This window comes from Garra rufa, chromosome 6, assembly GCF_049309525.1.
Source record: "Garra rufa chromosome 6, GarRuf1.0, whole genome shotgun sequence".
Classification (NCBI taxonomy): Eukaryota; Metazoa; Chordata; class Actinopteri; order Cypriniformes; family Cyprinidae; genus Garra; species Garra rufa.
Window position 1 is genome coordinate 3,168,021 of NC_133366.1, and position 17,709 is coordinate 3,185,729.

At 36.8% G+C, this 17,709-nt stretch overlaps 1 protein-coding gene and 1 pseudogene across 1 annotated transcript; one reads left to right on the forward strand and one right to left on the reverse strand.

The window, feature by feature from the left end:
* The window catches only part of LOC141336092 (uncharacterized), a 73,042-nt pseudogene that overhangs the window by 10,700 nt on the left and 44,633 nt on the right, over nt 1-17,709 (forward strand).
* LOC141336227 (RNA exonuclease 5-like) lies at nt 3,060-17,069 on the reverse strand. Its single transcript, XM_073841782.1, has 8 exons — nt 17,010-17,069; nt 11,419-11,489; nt 11,216-11,345; nt 6,185-6,277; nt 4,917-5,133; nt 4,670-4,842; nt 3,359-3,468; nt 3,060-3,287 (listed from the first exon to the last, which is right to left on the reverse strand). The coding sequence occupies exons 1-8, from the start codon at nt 17,067-17,069 to the stop codon at nt 3,233-3,235; spliced, it is 909 nt and encodes a 302-aa protein (XP_073697883.1). The 3' UTR covers nt 3,060-3,232.

Here is a 17,709-nt window from a genome sequence, read left to right on the forward strand (position 1 = left end):
TTGATCAATATCCTCAGGTTCTGTGTGTTGAGAGTCTGACTGGACGCTGTTACTGGGAGACTGAATGGAGCGGATATAATGCTGATATATCAGTGTCATATAAAGGAATCAGCAGGAAAGGAGGGAGTGAAGACTGTGGGTTTGGATGGAATGTCAAATCCTGGAGTCTGATCTGCTCTGATCACGGATTCACTGTCAGTCACAATAATAACAGAACTAATATACCTGTCATCCGTTCATCTTCTAAGAGAGCAGGAGTGTATGTGGACGTGTCGATCGGCTCTCTGTCCTTCTACAGTGTCTCTGACACACACACACTCACACACTTACACACATTATACACCACATTCACTGAACCACTATATGCTGGATTTTGGGTTTATCATGGTTCCTCAGTGTCTCTGTGTGATATTAAACAATAGAGAGACTGTCTGTAAATCCTCTTTCTGATGTTTGTGGTTTTCTCTGTTGGGAAGAGAATTAGTCCATTTTACTGTTGATTATCAGTTGGCCCCATTAACCCTTTAGATGGGCCTTTGCTTAGTTTTACATAGAGATCTATGGAGTATAACGGCATATTATAGTGAGTGAAAGTGTGTGTGAGAGACCTTTGTGCATCTTGATACTGAGAAAATCAAAATAAGCACCTCAGTTCTCAGAACTATATGGTAAACAAAAACATAACTATACTTGCTTTGTTTTTGTTTACTCCATGTAGTTCAGGGGCTCGTTCTTCGTACCTCGCTAACTAAGTTAGATGGATTTGATTGTTGATGATTTCGCGTGATCTTGGATCGTTCGGTTCTTCGACGCTCATCCTGGACTTGCTGTCATAGCAACAGATCCGTAAGCGTAAACCTGCTCTGGAGCAGATTACTTCATGTAAACAGGATTAGATCGCAGCTACTCAGTTATGTCCGCTTCATTTATACGAAAGCAACAGCGATATTTGCCCAATTCATTTGTACTATTATATTACAAGTCAAAGATGACCGCACATATATGTGATGCAGGGTAATTTATTTAAAAAAATGCAGTCTGTCATTTGAAAAGTGCATATGTCACTTAAACATAGTTTGTGTAGTTTGTGTAACACTGTTTTTCCATAAATAAATATTATGAGTGTAACTAAAGATAATGCAGTATCTGATTCTCTTATTGATTTCATACAGATACATACAGGTCATTTTCTAAAAAAGGGAAATGTACTATTAATCATTCTATTTCATTTGATTATTTCACATTTAATTTATATTTTAGAGTAGTAATAGTAAATGACTTTGTGGGATCAAGATGAGAGAGCACGGCTATAAAAGCGAAGGTGGGTTTACCTAGAAGCTTTTGTTTCTTTAGCTCAGTATACTCTATTTTTTGCTGGAGACTTCTCTTATAGAGCAAATGGATGTCACCCTGTTTCATTTGTAGAGACAACATTTAAAGGTCCCATATTGTCAAAATCAAAATTTCCTGGCTTTTTCCATGATAACCTTCAGTCACCACCCCAGCACCAACCACGTCCCACCCTCCTTTTGTCAAACCCAGACAATATCTCGTCCATAACATTGCTAAACAACAACAACACGGAAACTGATCTAGAAAACCCTGTTCAGTCGATAGATGTCGAAACTACATCATTGCACAGGCTTCAGAACAACGTGAATATAAGAGACCAGAGTTTTTTTAACCAAAATCAGTGACATCGTTTATGACCTTGGCATTTAAAGAGTCAAAATGAATTGTTTCAAAAGATTTGGTAGTTTTGATCAGGACTGAGGTTGATTAAGAGGTTAATGCAAAACAAATAAACAAAAAATATATTTATCTGATAAATTTTTACAGCAGTTTAATTCAGTGGATGTTTTAATCCACAAACATAATGAGAGGGCAGTAAATTTGCCCAGAGCATACGGTTAAGTTTTTTAAAAATTTCAAAGCATTTTCTTAAAATATGTGTCAAAATAAGATTTCTCACAAAAAATCATTTAATTTGCTTTAACAGAGAAAAAGTGGCCAAATTAAGACTCAACAGCCTCCCTCATTGGACAGAAACATCCCCAACAACACATAAGGGTTAAGAAACATTAAAATAATAACACAAAAATCCATGTCTTGACTCGTTTAAGTGACAGCAGTTTTCTGAGGTTCTCCTGAGCCCATGTGGCTATACAGTAGTCAACATTTGAAGAGGATCAAAAAAAGTTCATCAAAGTTCTCATAGGACAAGAACGGGTATTATTTTAGTTTTAGGACAACTGATAAAAGGTTTTGATCCACTTCAAATGTTGACTACTGTAACACTGTTTCTCATGCCATTTGAGGCTCAAAAGTCACATTCAGGAGTTTTCTCTGTACAAACTGACATTTATCTGGATTCCCTGAATCTTTTCACAACATGTGACACTGGACCACAAAAAAAACAGTCATAAGGGTCAATAAAAATAAATAAAAAAGCTAAATAAATAAGCTTCCCATTGATGTCTGGTTTGTTAGGACAGGACAATATTTGCCTGAGATACCACTATTTGAAAATCTGCAATCTGAGGGTGAAAAAAAATCTAAATATTGAGTAAATCACCTTTAAAGCTGTCCAAATGAAGTTCTCAGCAATGCATACTACTAATCAAAATTAGGTTTTGATATATTTATGGTAGGAAATGTACAAAGCATCTTTATGCAATATCCTAATGATTTTTGGCTTAAATTTGTTTTTATAATTGTGACCCATACCATGTATTATTGTCTATTGCTACAAATATTCCTGTGCTACTTAAGACTGGTTTTGTGCCAGAGTTACATATTATGAATGGTAGTCGGTAAAATACAAATACAAATATGATTTCACTATTCTCCCATGAAACCTGGCACAAAGTGGTGAGGCATGACCCATCTTTTTCTTCACAGCTTCACTATTAGTAGAAAGACAGCCATTTTTAGATGCATCAGGCACTTCTTCTCCTCTGTGTCGTGTATTAGTTATTTGTAAGAGATGAGCATTCATACAGTAAAGCAGCGGAGTATCTCAATGTCTCTGGTGATGCTCAGAGTCTCAGAACAAAAGCTCATTTCAGTTGTGTTTATTCTGAACAGTTTTTAAATACATAAAAAATCTGCTCACATGTATGAAAGTTTGTGCTGTAAAAACATTCATATAAATAGGTGTCAATCAGCTCAGCCAATCACAGATGAGCTGGGCGGAGTCAAAGCAGGAAGACCTCTGAACTTCAGGCATTTCTCAGTCGCTCTGTTTGATGTGAATGAAGCAGAGACCAGGATGATCACCGCTCTTGCTGTAAACACACACACAACATCAGTCTTTCTGAAACTAACTCATACGCTTATGTGTGTGTGTCAGACGGACCTTCTGTATCCGGGCAGGATCACAACACTCAGACAGTTGTCCTCCAGCGCTCTGAACACTTTCCCCACTCTTGCATCCAGTTTCTTCATCTTTCGCTCCAGCAGTTGCTCCTGAGGGTCACATGACACCAATAATCAGAGACAGAGTGCATTTAGGCCACGCCCACTGGAGAAACAATCCAGTGCTCTCCATTGACTTGTATTGCAGGAAGCGGACTCATTGTCATTTCTGACTTATAACAAAAAACAGAACAATGTCTAAAAGCTGCTATGAGACGAGGTGTACAGTAAACAAACTAAAAAACACAACTACGTTTTTATAAGCTGTCGACAAAAAACTGAGTGTTTAAAGACACAAACAGTTGTAGATGTCAGGGTATTTCACGTTGGGCCATTCAGATCATTTCTCCAACAAAAGGAAGGTCAGGAAAAGGAGCACTGATGTAGACCAATACGATTGAGTTTCTCAATATATCTCCTTCTTTCAGAGTGGTGAAATAGTCCTTTGACATGGTTAAACATAATGAATGTGTGAACAGTTTGCAATACACTTATTTACTGTCCTGGTATATTTAGCAAAAAAAAATATGTATATTGTTACTTTGGTTTGCATCACAGGCTCCATCTTTCAAAATGTGGATATCACAGATTGCCGCTTGAAAGCTCACTTATGATAAACATCAAAAATCTGACAAATTCTGGCTGATCCTTTGGGAATATATAAAAACGCTCTTCTGATGTACAATCTTTTATTTTCCTTAAATTTTTCTTTAATGCTTTATTTAAGAACTGCTTAGAAACGGTGTGACCCTTTTTTATCAAGTCTTTTCTTTGCTTTTTTCCATTATTTTTTAGGGTTTTGAACATTCTGTAACATATATATATAGTCTGATATTGTTAATGTTATTTGTTTCTGTGGGCAAACAATTAAATAAATAAATAATGATTGTTTACTGTCGCCGTTAAATTTCCCTCCAGCAGACATAGCTCTGAGTAAAAAGACACATTGGGCTACTTATTGCATTCTCATTTATTTTTTAGGTCGACAGCTTATAAAAATGTAGTCGTGTCTTTTTTTAGCTTGTTTACTGTTCACTTTGTCTCATCGCAGCTTTTAGACATGGCTCTGATTTTTGTTATAAGTCAGAAATGACGAGGAGGCAGCTTCTCGTAATACAAAGTCAATGGAGAGCGTTGGATTGTTTTCCCCTGATGGGTGTAGTTTTCAGATTATGTCGCTCTGTCTCTATGCAGGAGAGCATTATGAGATGATAAAGACAGAGTTTGTGTTTGATTGACAGCTGTCACTCACGTCACACTCCTCCCCCTGCTCGTCCGTGTTCGGGCAGGTTTCCGTGGTTACAGGGCACGAGTGTATCCATGAGGTCAAGTGGGGCGGAGTCAGAGCGTGACACACTGACAGCTTCCTGTTGTTCTGGAGAGCGTGGTCCACTGCGGCCTGAGCGCTTTCAGCACACTCGAACCCTAGCAATAACACACAAACACCCGAGTCATTCACCATTCAGCACATTAACACACTCTGGTGGATTGATACGCACTGATGAAGGCCTGTCTGTTGCGTTTCCCAGAATGATCTGCAGCGCTGATGTGTTGAATAGAGCCGAACCGTCTGAAGGTCTGGAGCTGGTCTTCATGCCGATGCGGTTTGGAGGATAGATTACACACGTAGATGAGGTTAGCGTTGAGAGGATCGTTCTGACGCTCAGAGAGACGCTCGTCCAGATCCAGACACATCTGGTGTACGGGACGCCGCACCTGCGCTCACATAACCCTCATCACATCACAGACTATTACAATAACTATATCAGTACCAATAATCATAACCAGTGCTGGGGGTAACGTGTTACAAGTAACGCAACTTACCTAATAATGTTACTTTTTAATTGACGAGAAAACAGTTACTTTTTCATTCATCAGTTACTTTTTTCCCCTCATTTATTGATTAAAAGCTCTCCTGTCCCCATGTGGAGAGAAACTGTAAGATGTTACTTTAGTTCTAGAATAAATGTGAACATGCATTAATTCATCTCACTCACTAAAAAACAGATACAGTGTTCTTCAAAATGAATAAAAACCATGTATTTAATCCCATTTTATTAATCTTTGATGATCCAATTCATCCATACTAATAAACACAAATTACTCAAGATAATCTAACTTTTGTTTATTGCTAAGGAGTTGTCATTAGTTCTTCTGTGGTCTACTGTACAGACGTCAATCTACTTTTCTCTAATCCTGAGGCTTTTGTTATAAAAATGCTGTTACATTTGACAAAAATACAACTTTTTATATTAAAAACAAACAAGCAAACCCTGCCCAGATTTAAAAAGTAACGCAAAAGTAACGTAACGCATTACTTTCCATAAAAAGTAACTAAGTAACGTAATTAGCTACTTTTTTAGGGAGTAACTCAATACTGTAACGCATTACTTTTAAAAGTATCTTTCCCTAACAACTGATGATAACTAACAATACTATCAGAATCAGAGTAACTACAACGATAACTATAACAAATAAAATATAACTAAAACTAATGATAATGATGATAACAATAACTATCAGAGTAACTATTACAATAAATATAAGTTTAACAACAATATAAGGGTAACTATAACATTAGTGAGGGGGGGGGGGGGGCTTTTAAAGAGATTCTAACACTTTCGTTTTAACCATGATTTAACCGCTTCACTATTATAGAGCCATTATTCACACGTCATGCTTCTAGTCGTCATTGCTGCTGTGAATGGACATTTAGTCTGGAGTCACTGCACTGAACGAATGTGAACATAATGAGTGATAATGAAACCTTGATGGTGCAGTCGTTGATCTGGTGTCCATCGAGATGTTCTAGAGCCAGCTGAGCTCCTTCAAGATGATCAAACACCACCTGCGCATGAACCTGCGGAAACACACACTCACTCAAACACTGTTCAGTCAGTCACTCAGTGTGAGGAGCTGATGTGTGTGTGTGTGTGTGTGTGTGTGTGTGTGTGTGTGTGTGTGTGTGTGTGTGTGTGTGTGTGTGTGTGTGTGTGAGTGTGAGTGTGAGTGTGTGTGTGTGTGTGTGTGTGTGTGTGTGTGTGTGTGTGTGTGAGTGAGTGTGTGTGAGTGTGTGAGTGTGTGTGTGTGTGTGTGTGTGTCTGTGTGTGTGTGTGTGTGTGTGTGTGTGTGTGTGTGTGTGTGTGTGAGTGTGTGTGTGTGTGTGTGTGTGTGTGTGTGAGTGAGTGTGTGAGTGAGTGTGTGTGTGTGTGTGTGTGTGTGTGTGAGTGTGTGAGTGTGTGTGTGTGTGTGTGTGAGTGTGTGAGTGTGTGTGTGTGTGTGTGTGTGTGTGAGTGAGTGTGTGAGTGAGTGTGTGTGTGTGTGTGTGTGTGTGTGTGTGTGTGTGAGTGTGTGTGTGTGTGAGTGTGTGTGTGTGTGTGTGTGTGTGTGTGTGTGTGAGTGAGTGTGAGTGTGTGTGTGTGTGAGTGTGTGTGTGTGTGTGTGTGTGTGTGTGTGTGTGTGTGTGTGTGTAAGTGTGTATTCAAAAGACAATTCAGGACAACATATTGAAAACTGTGTGAGTGTGTTGCGCACTCAAACGCTCAAAAACTTGCACCTCGGCTTTTAGAACAAGATTAAAGGAACACTACACTTTTTTTGGAAATAGGCTCATTCTCCAACTAATTTAATAAGAGTTAATAAGTTGATTTTTACTGTTTTGAAATCCATTCAGCCGTTCTCCTGTTCTGGCGATATCACTTTTAGCATAGCTTAGCATAGATCATTGAATCCTATGAGACCAGTAGCATTGCATTCAAAAATGACCAATGAGTTTCCATATTTGTCCTGTTTAAAACTTGACTCTTCTGTTGTTATATCGTGTAGTGATACCGGCGGAAAATGTAAAGATGCGATTTTCTGGGCTGATAAGATTAGGAACTACACTTTCATTCCGGCGTAATAGTCAAGGAAGTTTGCTGCTGTGATATGACCGACGCAGGTGGAGTAATTCGGTCACAATTTCTAAAAGCCAGTCACATTGGAAGTTACTTCGCTAGGAACTACTTCCAGGCGCTGCGTGATATTACTGCGCCTGCTGTGTCCATATTACAGCAGCAAACTTCCTTGACTATTACGCCGGAATGGGAGTGTAGTTCCTAATCTTATCAGCCTAGAAAATCACAGCTTTACATTTTCCGCTGGTCTTATTACACAATATAACCAGGGTTCGAAATTAACTTTTTTTGATCACCAGCCAAAGTGGCTGGTAAATTTTGAAGTTTTTAATTTCCATTAGACAAATTTTTACGTGGTGAAAATAAGAGATTATGAATGCCACTGAATGAAAATTTGGTCATTTTATTAACAGTGCATGAAAAACGCACAGAAAGTGCAATACACACAACAAACTACAGTTATAAACTGTTATAAACTTAACTATACATCTTCATCATTTCCAAGTTGGATGGAAATGCTTTACTGCCTCGATTTTAAAATTACTGGTCCCCACCAGTGATGCGTGGGTTGACAAGTCATCCAAAAATATTTTTAATGATATTCGGGTCGCGGTCGGTCGGTCGGGTCGTTTGAAATAACGGCCGATTAAATGCCAATTAAACCTTTGTAATTTATCTAGTACTAGACACAATTTTCTATGAAATACATAGACCTACATTACTGTCTGAATAATATTTACCTTTTGAATGTTGAGCGTTATTAACTGTTGAATAAATGCTGAGGCGGAACAAAATGCCCGATTTCCCAACACGTTGAACTGAGCAATGCCATTGTACCATTTTTATAGGCTACTTTTAAACGCATATAGCTCAGTAATGTCAGTTTTATGTTTATGTATGATTTTTGTTGGGAAAGTCGAGGGAGAGACGCACACTTCGATTAGACTGGATAAACAATTACAGCATCTTAATTGTTAAGAAAATGGTATTCCTAATAAATGTCTCGAATATTTAGATTATGTCCAATACTTCTCTTTCTTTTTAGGAATTATTAGACACATTTTGCTATGTCTTTTCAAATGCCTAGGTCTGTTTAATTTCCTTAATTAAAATTATTAAAATAAAAAATTTAATTTCTAGCATTATTTTTAAACGTTTATTAAAGCAATAATATACATAAATTATATGCTTGTTTAAATCCAGGGATTAAAAACGAATTCCAAGTAAAAACTGTGTTTTTCCAGAGAGGGAACAAAATTAAACATTACTTAATAAGTTCAAAGCACTATAATTTCCTTATTCATTTGATATAACTATTCATATATAAAAAATAATATTATTTTGTCATATTCGTGATTCCTGAATATCTATATGAAAATTTCGTTTTGAAGTGCATTCGTTATCTTTGTCTAAGAAAATTTGTTAACCTAGCCTATTAAGTTGATTTAATATTCTCAATAATTTTTAGAAAAAGTTAAAAGTTAAGAAAAAGGGAATTAGCTTATAGTCTATATATATTTAGGGCTATAGGCTAATCTTTTTCTGAACTTTTATTACACTGTAGATCAAAATAAAATAACTCTTGATCATATTTAACATCGCAGAATCACTGACATAATTTAGAGCACTTCGAAAATGAAACTATTTAAATCTGTATAAAGGAAAGACAAAATAAATCACAACAAAAACAATCTGTATTTTTCTTGTAATCAAGAACATTTCTTTTGACAAAATTACTTAATGCCAAATGATGTTTGACAGTGAAAGCATCTCCACCGCAGCCGCATATAATCGCTGGTGTCAGTCGCAAATATTAAACATGCGGGTCGGGAAGCGGGTCGGGTACAATTTACTTTTATTTTTTTGTTGCGGTCCGAGTTGGTGTGTGTGTGTAAGGAACTGGAAGCAAGCAGAGTACAGCTGTTTCTAAAGCATACAGTAGGACTGATCAATTATGGCAAAAATCATAATCACGATTATTTAACACGATTATGACTGGGTTTAAAACTTTATATTAGTGATTAATTTAAAGATGGCAATACTTAGAAACAAAATACTGAATACTTTTATGCAAGTCTAAAGTAGTCTAACAATACTACAGAAATGTAATGTAATTATTTGAATGTAAAATAAAACAGTGTCTTCACTGTAAGAATTAAACATGCTTTGTTTCTTATTAAAACTACAAAAATCCTTCATTCAAGAGCAGTGAGTGATTTTTCTCTTTGTATTTTTACGTTTTACTCACATTAAGCACAAAGACGGCAGAAGGAATATTTGCTGCCGCTTTAAGCAGCACACGGATCCAATATACTGTTAGACGTATTTTACACGCCTTATTTTGAAATATCTTTGTGTGTATTTGACTGTTTAGGCACATCTTGAGCTAAAAGATAACTACATGGCCGTGATCTGCTCCGTCTCTGAGAGCAAACACAGAACAGCGCAAGTCTTACGCGCCATTAAAAACACAACATCAGAGAAACATTAATAAATCAAGCACGTCCCGTTTTATGAAAGTCACGTTACATGATTTTGCTGATTTGCATGTGAAATTAGGCTTTTATGGAGGAGCGAAAGCGCACCACTGGAAATGAGGCGCAATGGAGCGCAATAATCGTTTCATCTCCATTACTGAATTTTCATCAACGTTTGAAACCGAAGCCGAATCTGAATTAATCTGAGTCTGAATGAGTGAATCTGAATTAATCTGAGTGAGTGAATCTGAATTAATCTGAATTAATCTGAATGAGTGAATCTGAATTAATCTGAGTGGGTGAATCTGAATTAATCTGAGTGAGTCTGAATGAGTGAATCTGAATTAATCTGAGTGAGTCTGAATGAGTGAATCTGAATTAATCTAAATGAGTGAATCTGAATTAATCTGAGTGGGTGAATCTGAATTAATCTGAATTAATCTGAATGAGTGAATCTGAATTAATCTGAATGAGTGAATCTGAATTAATCTGAATGAGTGAATCTGAGTTAATCTGAATGAGTGAATCTGAATTAATCTGAATGAGTGAATCTGAGTTAATCTGAATGAGTGAATCTGAATTAATCTGAATGAGTGAATCTGAATTAATCTAAATGAGTGAATCTGAATTAATCTGAATGAGTGAATCTGAATTAATCTCAATGAGTTAATCTGAATTAATCTGAATGAGTGAATCTGAATTAATCTCAATGAGTTAATCTGAATTAATCTGAATGAGTGAATCTGAATTAATCTGAATTAATCTGAATGAGTGAATCTGAATTAATCTGAATGAGTGAATCTGAATTAATCTAAATGAGTGAATCTGAATTAATCTGAATGAGTGAATCTGAATTAATCTGAATGAGTGAATCTGAATTAATCTCAATGAGTTAATCTGAATTAATCTGAGTGGGTGAATCTGAATTAATCTGAATTAATCTGAATGAGTGAATCTGAATTAATCTGAATGAGTGAATCTGAATTAATCTCAATGAGTTAATCTGAATTAATCTGAATGAGTGAATCTGAATTAATCTCAATGAGTTAATCTGAATTAATCTGAGTGGGTGAATCTGAATTAATCTGAATTAATCTGAATGAGTGAATCTGAATTAATCTCAATGAGTTAATCTGAATTAATCTGAATGAGTGAATCTGAATTAATCTGAATGAGTGAATCTGAATTAATCTCAATGAGTTAATCTGAATTAATCTGAGTGGGTGAATCTGAATTAATCTGAATTAATCTGAATGAGTGAATCTGAATTAATCTGAATTAATCTGAATGATTGAATCTCATGCTTTAAACCAAGCTTAGAATTGATTCAAGAGAGAATCACGATGCATTCTGAAAAAAATAAAAAATGACAGAATCAATTAATGATTGTATTTTTCCCTAAACCCCTAGTATGAACACACACACCTCTCTATCACTGGAGCACCGGTGTCTCTGGCACTGCTGATTGGTCAGACACCTGTGGGACTCCTCCGATCCGCCCAGGAGCACTGCTGATTGGCTGGATCTTCTGAGGGCGTCGCCAAAGCTGAGCGGGCTGCGGTTGGACAGAGAGACCATTAGAGAGGAGGATGATTAAAGTCAAAGGCATCAGATCTACAGACGAGTACCTGCAGAGAAGATCGGAGTTATCCTCAGGAACGTCAATATCCCACAGATCCTCCAGATGATCCTCAACCACCTGAGAGACAATCAACATCACTGAGACCAGCGGACTGATCAATCCTTCATGAGGACACAATCATTCTTTCAGATTTATATTCAACAGCAAGAACCAACTCGACAAATGATTCACTCAAAAATAGTAGAAAAAAAGTAGTCCACTTCCAGAACAACAATTTACAGATAATGTACTCACTCCCTTGTCATCCGAGATGTTCATGTCTTTCTTTCTTCAGTCGTAAAAAATTATGTTTTTTGAGTAAAACATTTCAGGATTTCTCTCCATATAGTGGACTTCTATGAACTTCTTCCAAAATGCAGTTTAAATGCAGCTTCAAAAGACTCTAAATGATCCCAGCCGAGGAAGAAAAGTCTTATCTAGCAAAACCATTGGTTATTTTCTAAACAATATTATGATTTATTTATTTTTTCACCTCAAATGCTTCAATTGTCTTGTCTAGCTCTGCCTGAACTGTCACGTTGAGCAAGGAAGGTCAGGGTCCAAAATGCAGGGAAGTATTTTTAATTTAAACAAAACACAAAAGAACACAAACAAATCAAAACCAAAAGGCCAACACGGCACACACAACAGGAACTGAGCAGGAGCAGGAACAATCAAACAGGAACACAATACCTGAGACAGACATGGAAGACAATGCAGACACGATGAAGAGTGGGAAATGAGAGTTCTTATAGTCCTTATTCTTAATAGTGAGCAGGTGGAAGTGATAATGACATCTAGACAGGTGAAAACAATTAGCAGTGCAGGGAACAGCGACCTCATGTGGCTGAGGGAAGCCCCACAGCCCAGATCATGACATGAACTCTGTGTATTCCAGTTCAAGACAGTTAGGGTACGTCTAAAAACTCCCATCTCATTTTCTCCTCCAACTTCAAAATCACTCTACATCGCTGTTTTACCTATTTTTGTAAAGGGCGTTTGATCTTCTTTACATGTTCACTTCACGTAAACACTGTGCTGGTGCTTCTGAAGCGATGTAGGATGATTTTAAAGTTGGAGGAGAAAATGAGATGGGAGTTTTTAGACATACCCTAACTGTCTTGAACTGGAATACACAGAGTTCAGGCAGAGCTAGACAAGATGAGCATTTGAGGTTAAAAAGTATATAAATTGTAATTTTGTTTAGAAAATAAACGATCTTTTCGCCAGATAAGACCCTTCTTCCTCAGCTGGGATCGTTCAGAGTCCTTTGAAGCTGCATTTAAACTGGAGAGAAATACTGAAATGATTTCCTCAAAAAACTATTTCTTTAGGACTGAAGAAAGAAAGACATGAACATCTTGTATGACATCCTTCAAATGAAAATATTGCAACTAACATTGGAAAAAGTTTAGGATGAAGAACTAAAATGACCCAAAGTGAAATAAATTATAAATATTAACATGACAAAAGTACGGAAGTCCTAAGAGGCCATGCAGTGTTATTTTTTTCTTCTGGTTTTGTCGTGATCACGACATAACGAGTTGTTTTGTCGTGATAACGACATAATTTTCTTGTGATCTCGACATAACAAAAGTTGTTTTCTCGTGATCACGACTTCATTTTCTCGTGATCTCGAGAAAACAAAAGTTGTTTTGTCATTATCATGACTTATTTTTCTCGTTATCTCGACATAACAAAAGTTGTTTTCTCGTTATCATGAGTTATTTTTCTCGTTATCACCACATAACAAAAGTTGTTTTCTCGTTATCATGAGTTATTTTTCTAGTTATCACGACATAACAAAAGTTGTTTTCTCGTTATCATGAGTTATTTTTCTCGTTATCTCGACATAACAAAAGTTGTTTTCTCGTTATCATGAGTTATTTTTCTCGTTATCTCGACATAACAAAAGTTGTTTTCTCGTTATCATGAGTTATTTTTCTAGTTATCACGACATAACAAAAGTTGTTTTCTCGTTATCATGAGTTATTTTTCTAGTTATCTCGACATAACAAAAGTTGTTTTCTCGTTATCATGAGTTATTTTTCTAGTTATCACGACATAACAAAAGTTGTTTTCTCGTTATCATGAGTTATTTTTCTCGTTATCTCGACATAACAAAAGTTGTTTTGTCATTATCATGACTTATTTTTCTCGTTATCTCGACATAACAAAAGTTGTTTTCTCGTTATCATGAGTTATTTTTCTCGTTATCACCACATAACAAAAGTTGTTTTCTCGTTATCATGAGTTATTTTTCTAGTTATCACGACATAACAAAAGTTGTTTTCTCGTTATCATGAGTTATTTTTCTCGTTATCTCGACATAACAAAAGTTGTTTTCTCGTTATCATGAGTTATTTTTCTCGTTATCTCGACATAACAAAAGTTGTTTTCTCGTTATCATGAGTTATTTTTCTCGTTATCACCACATAACAAAAGTTGTTTTCTCGTTATCATGAGTTATTTTTCTAGTTATCACGACATAACAGAGGTTCTCGAAGTTACACAAATGCGCCAACAGGTGGCAGTATTGTATTACAAATGACTGATTGGACACGCATAATGTACAGTATATCCATGTTTGGGACAGAGCAAGGACCACTCTTGCTTCAGTTTGTGCAGTTAATTATTGACATTTAATTAACTTATAAATGTTTAATGCTTGAATAAAAATGATTATTTTTGCTTTAAAGTGTATCTGTTATGGTTACGTTCTTACTGCTGCACGACTCGTTTCTCAGCTGCAATAGCATTCAGTACTGAAGTTCTGAGAGACCATCCATTATGCATTGTCTTATGCATCTATCTTGTTTTTCTCGTTTTTACTGATTGTTTGATTTTTAAAACACGAGTCTACTGTTGCTATAGTAACGAACGCAACTTTGACGGACATCTGCTATAACCGTGCCCTCTTTGAGAAGCGAAAGTTGCTGAAATATACATAATGTAGTATAAGGTCTACAAAAAAACAAAACAAATATAGGCTTACCAATCACTGTTGATTTCTTTTTACACAGTAAACATTTTGTTTGTGTAATTTACATGTTTAAATGGTCTTACTAACATCAGAGCATTCAACACCGAAAGCGCAGGTGGAGTGCCCTCAGACCCATATGAAGGCGCTCCACCTGCGCTCTCGGTGTTGAATGTATAGATATAAAATATATAGATATAGAATCTACAGATATAAAACAGTTCAGATATAAAACAATGTTAGTTTAAAACGTTAAACCTAGATAAATGTGCGCTTATTCAATCGTTTTTGCGGAGAGGGGAGGCTAAAGCGCGCTTTACAGGACATCGCTTGCATTTTTCAGTGGAAACAATTTAAAATTATCCTTCACTTTAGCTCACAAAGGTAAGAATAAGGGGCCGTTCACATGTCGCGCCTAAAAACGCGTGGAAAACGCTAGGCACGCCGCTTTCTTCCTCATCAACAAAGCGCTCTGGCGCTTGCGCTCTGGAAGCGTCTGCCGTTTCTAAGCAACCATCAGCTGCGCTCTAGCTCCAAGCCTATGCGTCTCCATGCTAGTCAGCTGCAAATATGGCTTGACCCCAAAAAAATTCTAACAAAAGGTTTCTTAGTGGTTTACAGTAGTATCAGATGTACTTAAAAACATACTAAAAGTTTACCAAAGTTTGACTCCAAGAAAGGCCCCATTTTCAAAATGGCGGCCGTCAGGTCCTTAAAATGACCATTACTCCTTTGTATTCCTCCTAGACCAGGAATACTGGTGCCTGATACATGTTTTGGCCATGTAATATTTTAATTAGCATATTTGCATGATAGATACAGGTAAATTATAAAATTAAAATATAAATATATAAATTAAAATGTCATGGAAAAGTTAATTTATTTCAGCAATTCAACTCAAATTGTGAAGTTTGTGTATTAAAGGGGTCATCGGATGCCCATTTTCCACAAGTCCATATGATTCTTTAGGGTCTTAATGAAAAGTCTGTAATATACTTTGGTTAAAAATTCTCAATAGTAGTGTAAAAAAACACCCTTTTACCTTGTCAAAATCAGCTCTGCAAAATATCAGCTCATTTAATCGCATGGGCCCTTTAGATGCAAATGAGCTCTGCTCGCCCCGCCCCTCTCTGCTGAGGGAATAGGAGCTGTAATGTTTACTTTAGCCGCGTTTAGCTGCATTTAGCCGTGTTTATCGGCAAAACTTGCCAACGAGCACATTATTACGATTCACACGAACAGAGACGCATATGTAGATCGGGATCGGCGCTTTCCTTTTAAAAACTAAAGTAACGTTGTCCTCTACCTCTTAAGCAGCTTAGATGTCGGGAGCAAATGACTACTGCTACTCAAAACACCTGCAAAGGTTTTCTGAGTCTTCAAAATGGTCTCTCAGTTTGGTTCACTAAACTACACAATCATGGTGAAGACTGTTGATCTGACAGTTGTCCAGACAAGGGCGAAATTGTCAATCACACATTGGGGGGGACAGCTGTGGGACTTTTTGTGTTGGCGCATGCACAAATTTTTTAAATCAAAATAAAATAAAAGTCAGAGTCCAAATGTTTGTAATTGTATAACACAACAAGGAATTTTATTACATCTGATCGTCAAACCAACGTATACTCACCCTGTAATGATTACAGCATCAGCATACAGGCTATTAAGTCACAAAGCTGAATTTAAAGGGATAGTTCACCTAAAAATTAAAATTCTGTCATCATTTACTCACCCTCAAGTTGTTTAAAACCTGGTTTTAAACAACTTGAGGGTGAGTAAATGATAACAGAATTTTAATTTTTGGGTGAACTATCCCTTTAAATATTCATATGAAATGAACCAGTGCATACTTTGTAACATGTCACCCTTAACACTTTTATTATTAAGGGCATTTTGGGGTTTTTAATTAAACATAATCAAACAATTTATGTTAAAATATTCAACAGATATTTAGGCTACTTGGTTAATATTTCCTCTTTAGCTTTGTTAGATCACATTTAAGAATTGTAACCTTGTGCGGGAACGGCAGGGGTAGAAACAAAACTCACTTTTGCACTTACACTCTCTCACACTTACACACAATCTCTCTCTCACATGCATGCACACACACGCACACACACACACAGATATGTGGTTCATACAGGGACTCTCCATAGGCGTAATGGTTTTACAAATGTACAAACTGTATAATCTATCCCCCTACACTAACCCTACCCCTAAACCTACCGATCACAGAAAACTTTTGGCCTTTTTTAAAGTTCAAAAAACACCATTTAGTATGTTTTTTAAGCCGTTTGGTTTATGAGGACAAAGATGTCAGAATGCAGCAAGCGCACCGCAACTTGGAGCTAGAGCGCAGCTGATGGTTGCTTAGAAACGGCAGACGCTTCCGGAGCGCAAGCGCCCGAGCGCTTTGTTGACAAGGAAGAAAGCGGCGCGCCTAGCGTTTTCCACGCGTTTTTAGGCGCGACATGTGAACGGCCCCTAAAGGTCCTACAGACCCGAACACCATACAAGGGTTAGGAGCTATTAATGTCATGCTGTCCGGTACCTTAGAACATTAAATTAATTACTTCTCACTTCTCTGTTAAAAATGCCTAAAATCTCCAGAAACTTACTTTCTTTTTCTTTCCAAAGAAATTACGGATGTCAGCTGCTGCAGTCTTTCTCTTGTTCATTTTGGCCACTACTGTGAAATATAACAGCAACGCAATTCCAAGGGATGAAAATGGTGAAGCAAGAAAGAACAAATGGCAGGACTCTAAAATAACTTGCTAGATAATAACCCAATTCAGAGAACAGGACCGTGGCTCAAAACGCTAACATTAGCTGTAAAAACTGGGTTTGGTACAGTACATTTGACAAGCCTGTCACTGACCGCTATCCCAGTTTGCTTTAAAGCCAGGCTACATGCTAGCGTGTATACAGTAACGTTAGCTAGCTGTCGGCTAGCTTGTCAATAGCCCCATTCATACAAGCTGTATAATATACAGTCGAAATTTACAAATTCTACAATTCGAAATTCTAGTGAAATTCACCTGGTCGTTATCTAAGGGATTATGTCAGCGAAAAACAGGATATTTACCATTCATAGATATGTGCCAAATGTCTATAGTATCAGATTTCGCGCTCTTCTGTTTGTTTTTTCCTAACTCACTGACGGTGCACGAGCTACTAAAGGTATAGGGGAAAACATGACATGGATTAGGTTTTGTTAATGTATAGTGTAAGGCCAGTCGAATGGATTTGGGAAATGGACCGGCCGGGATTTTATATTTTCGGAGCTGGAAAAAAATACGTATTTGCAATCACATCGAT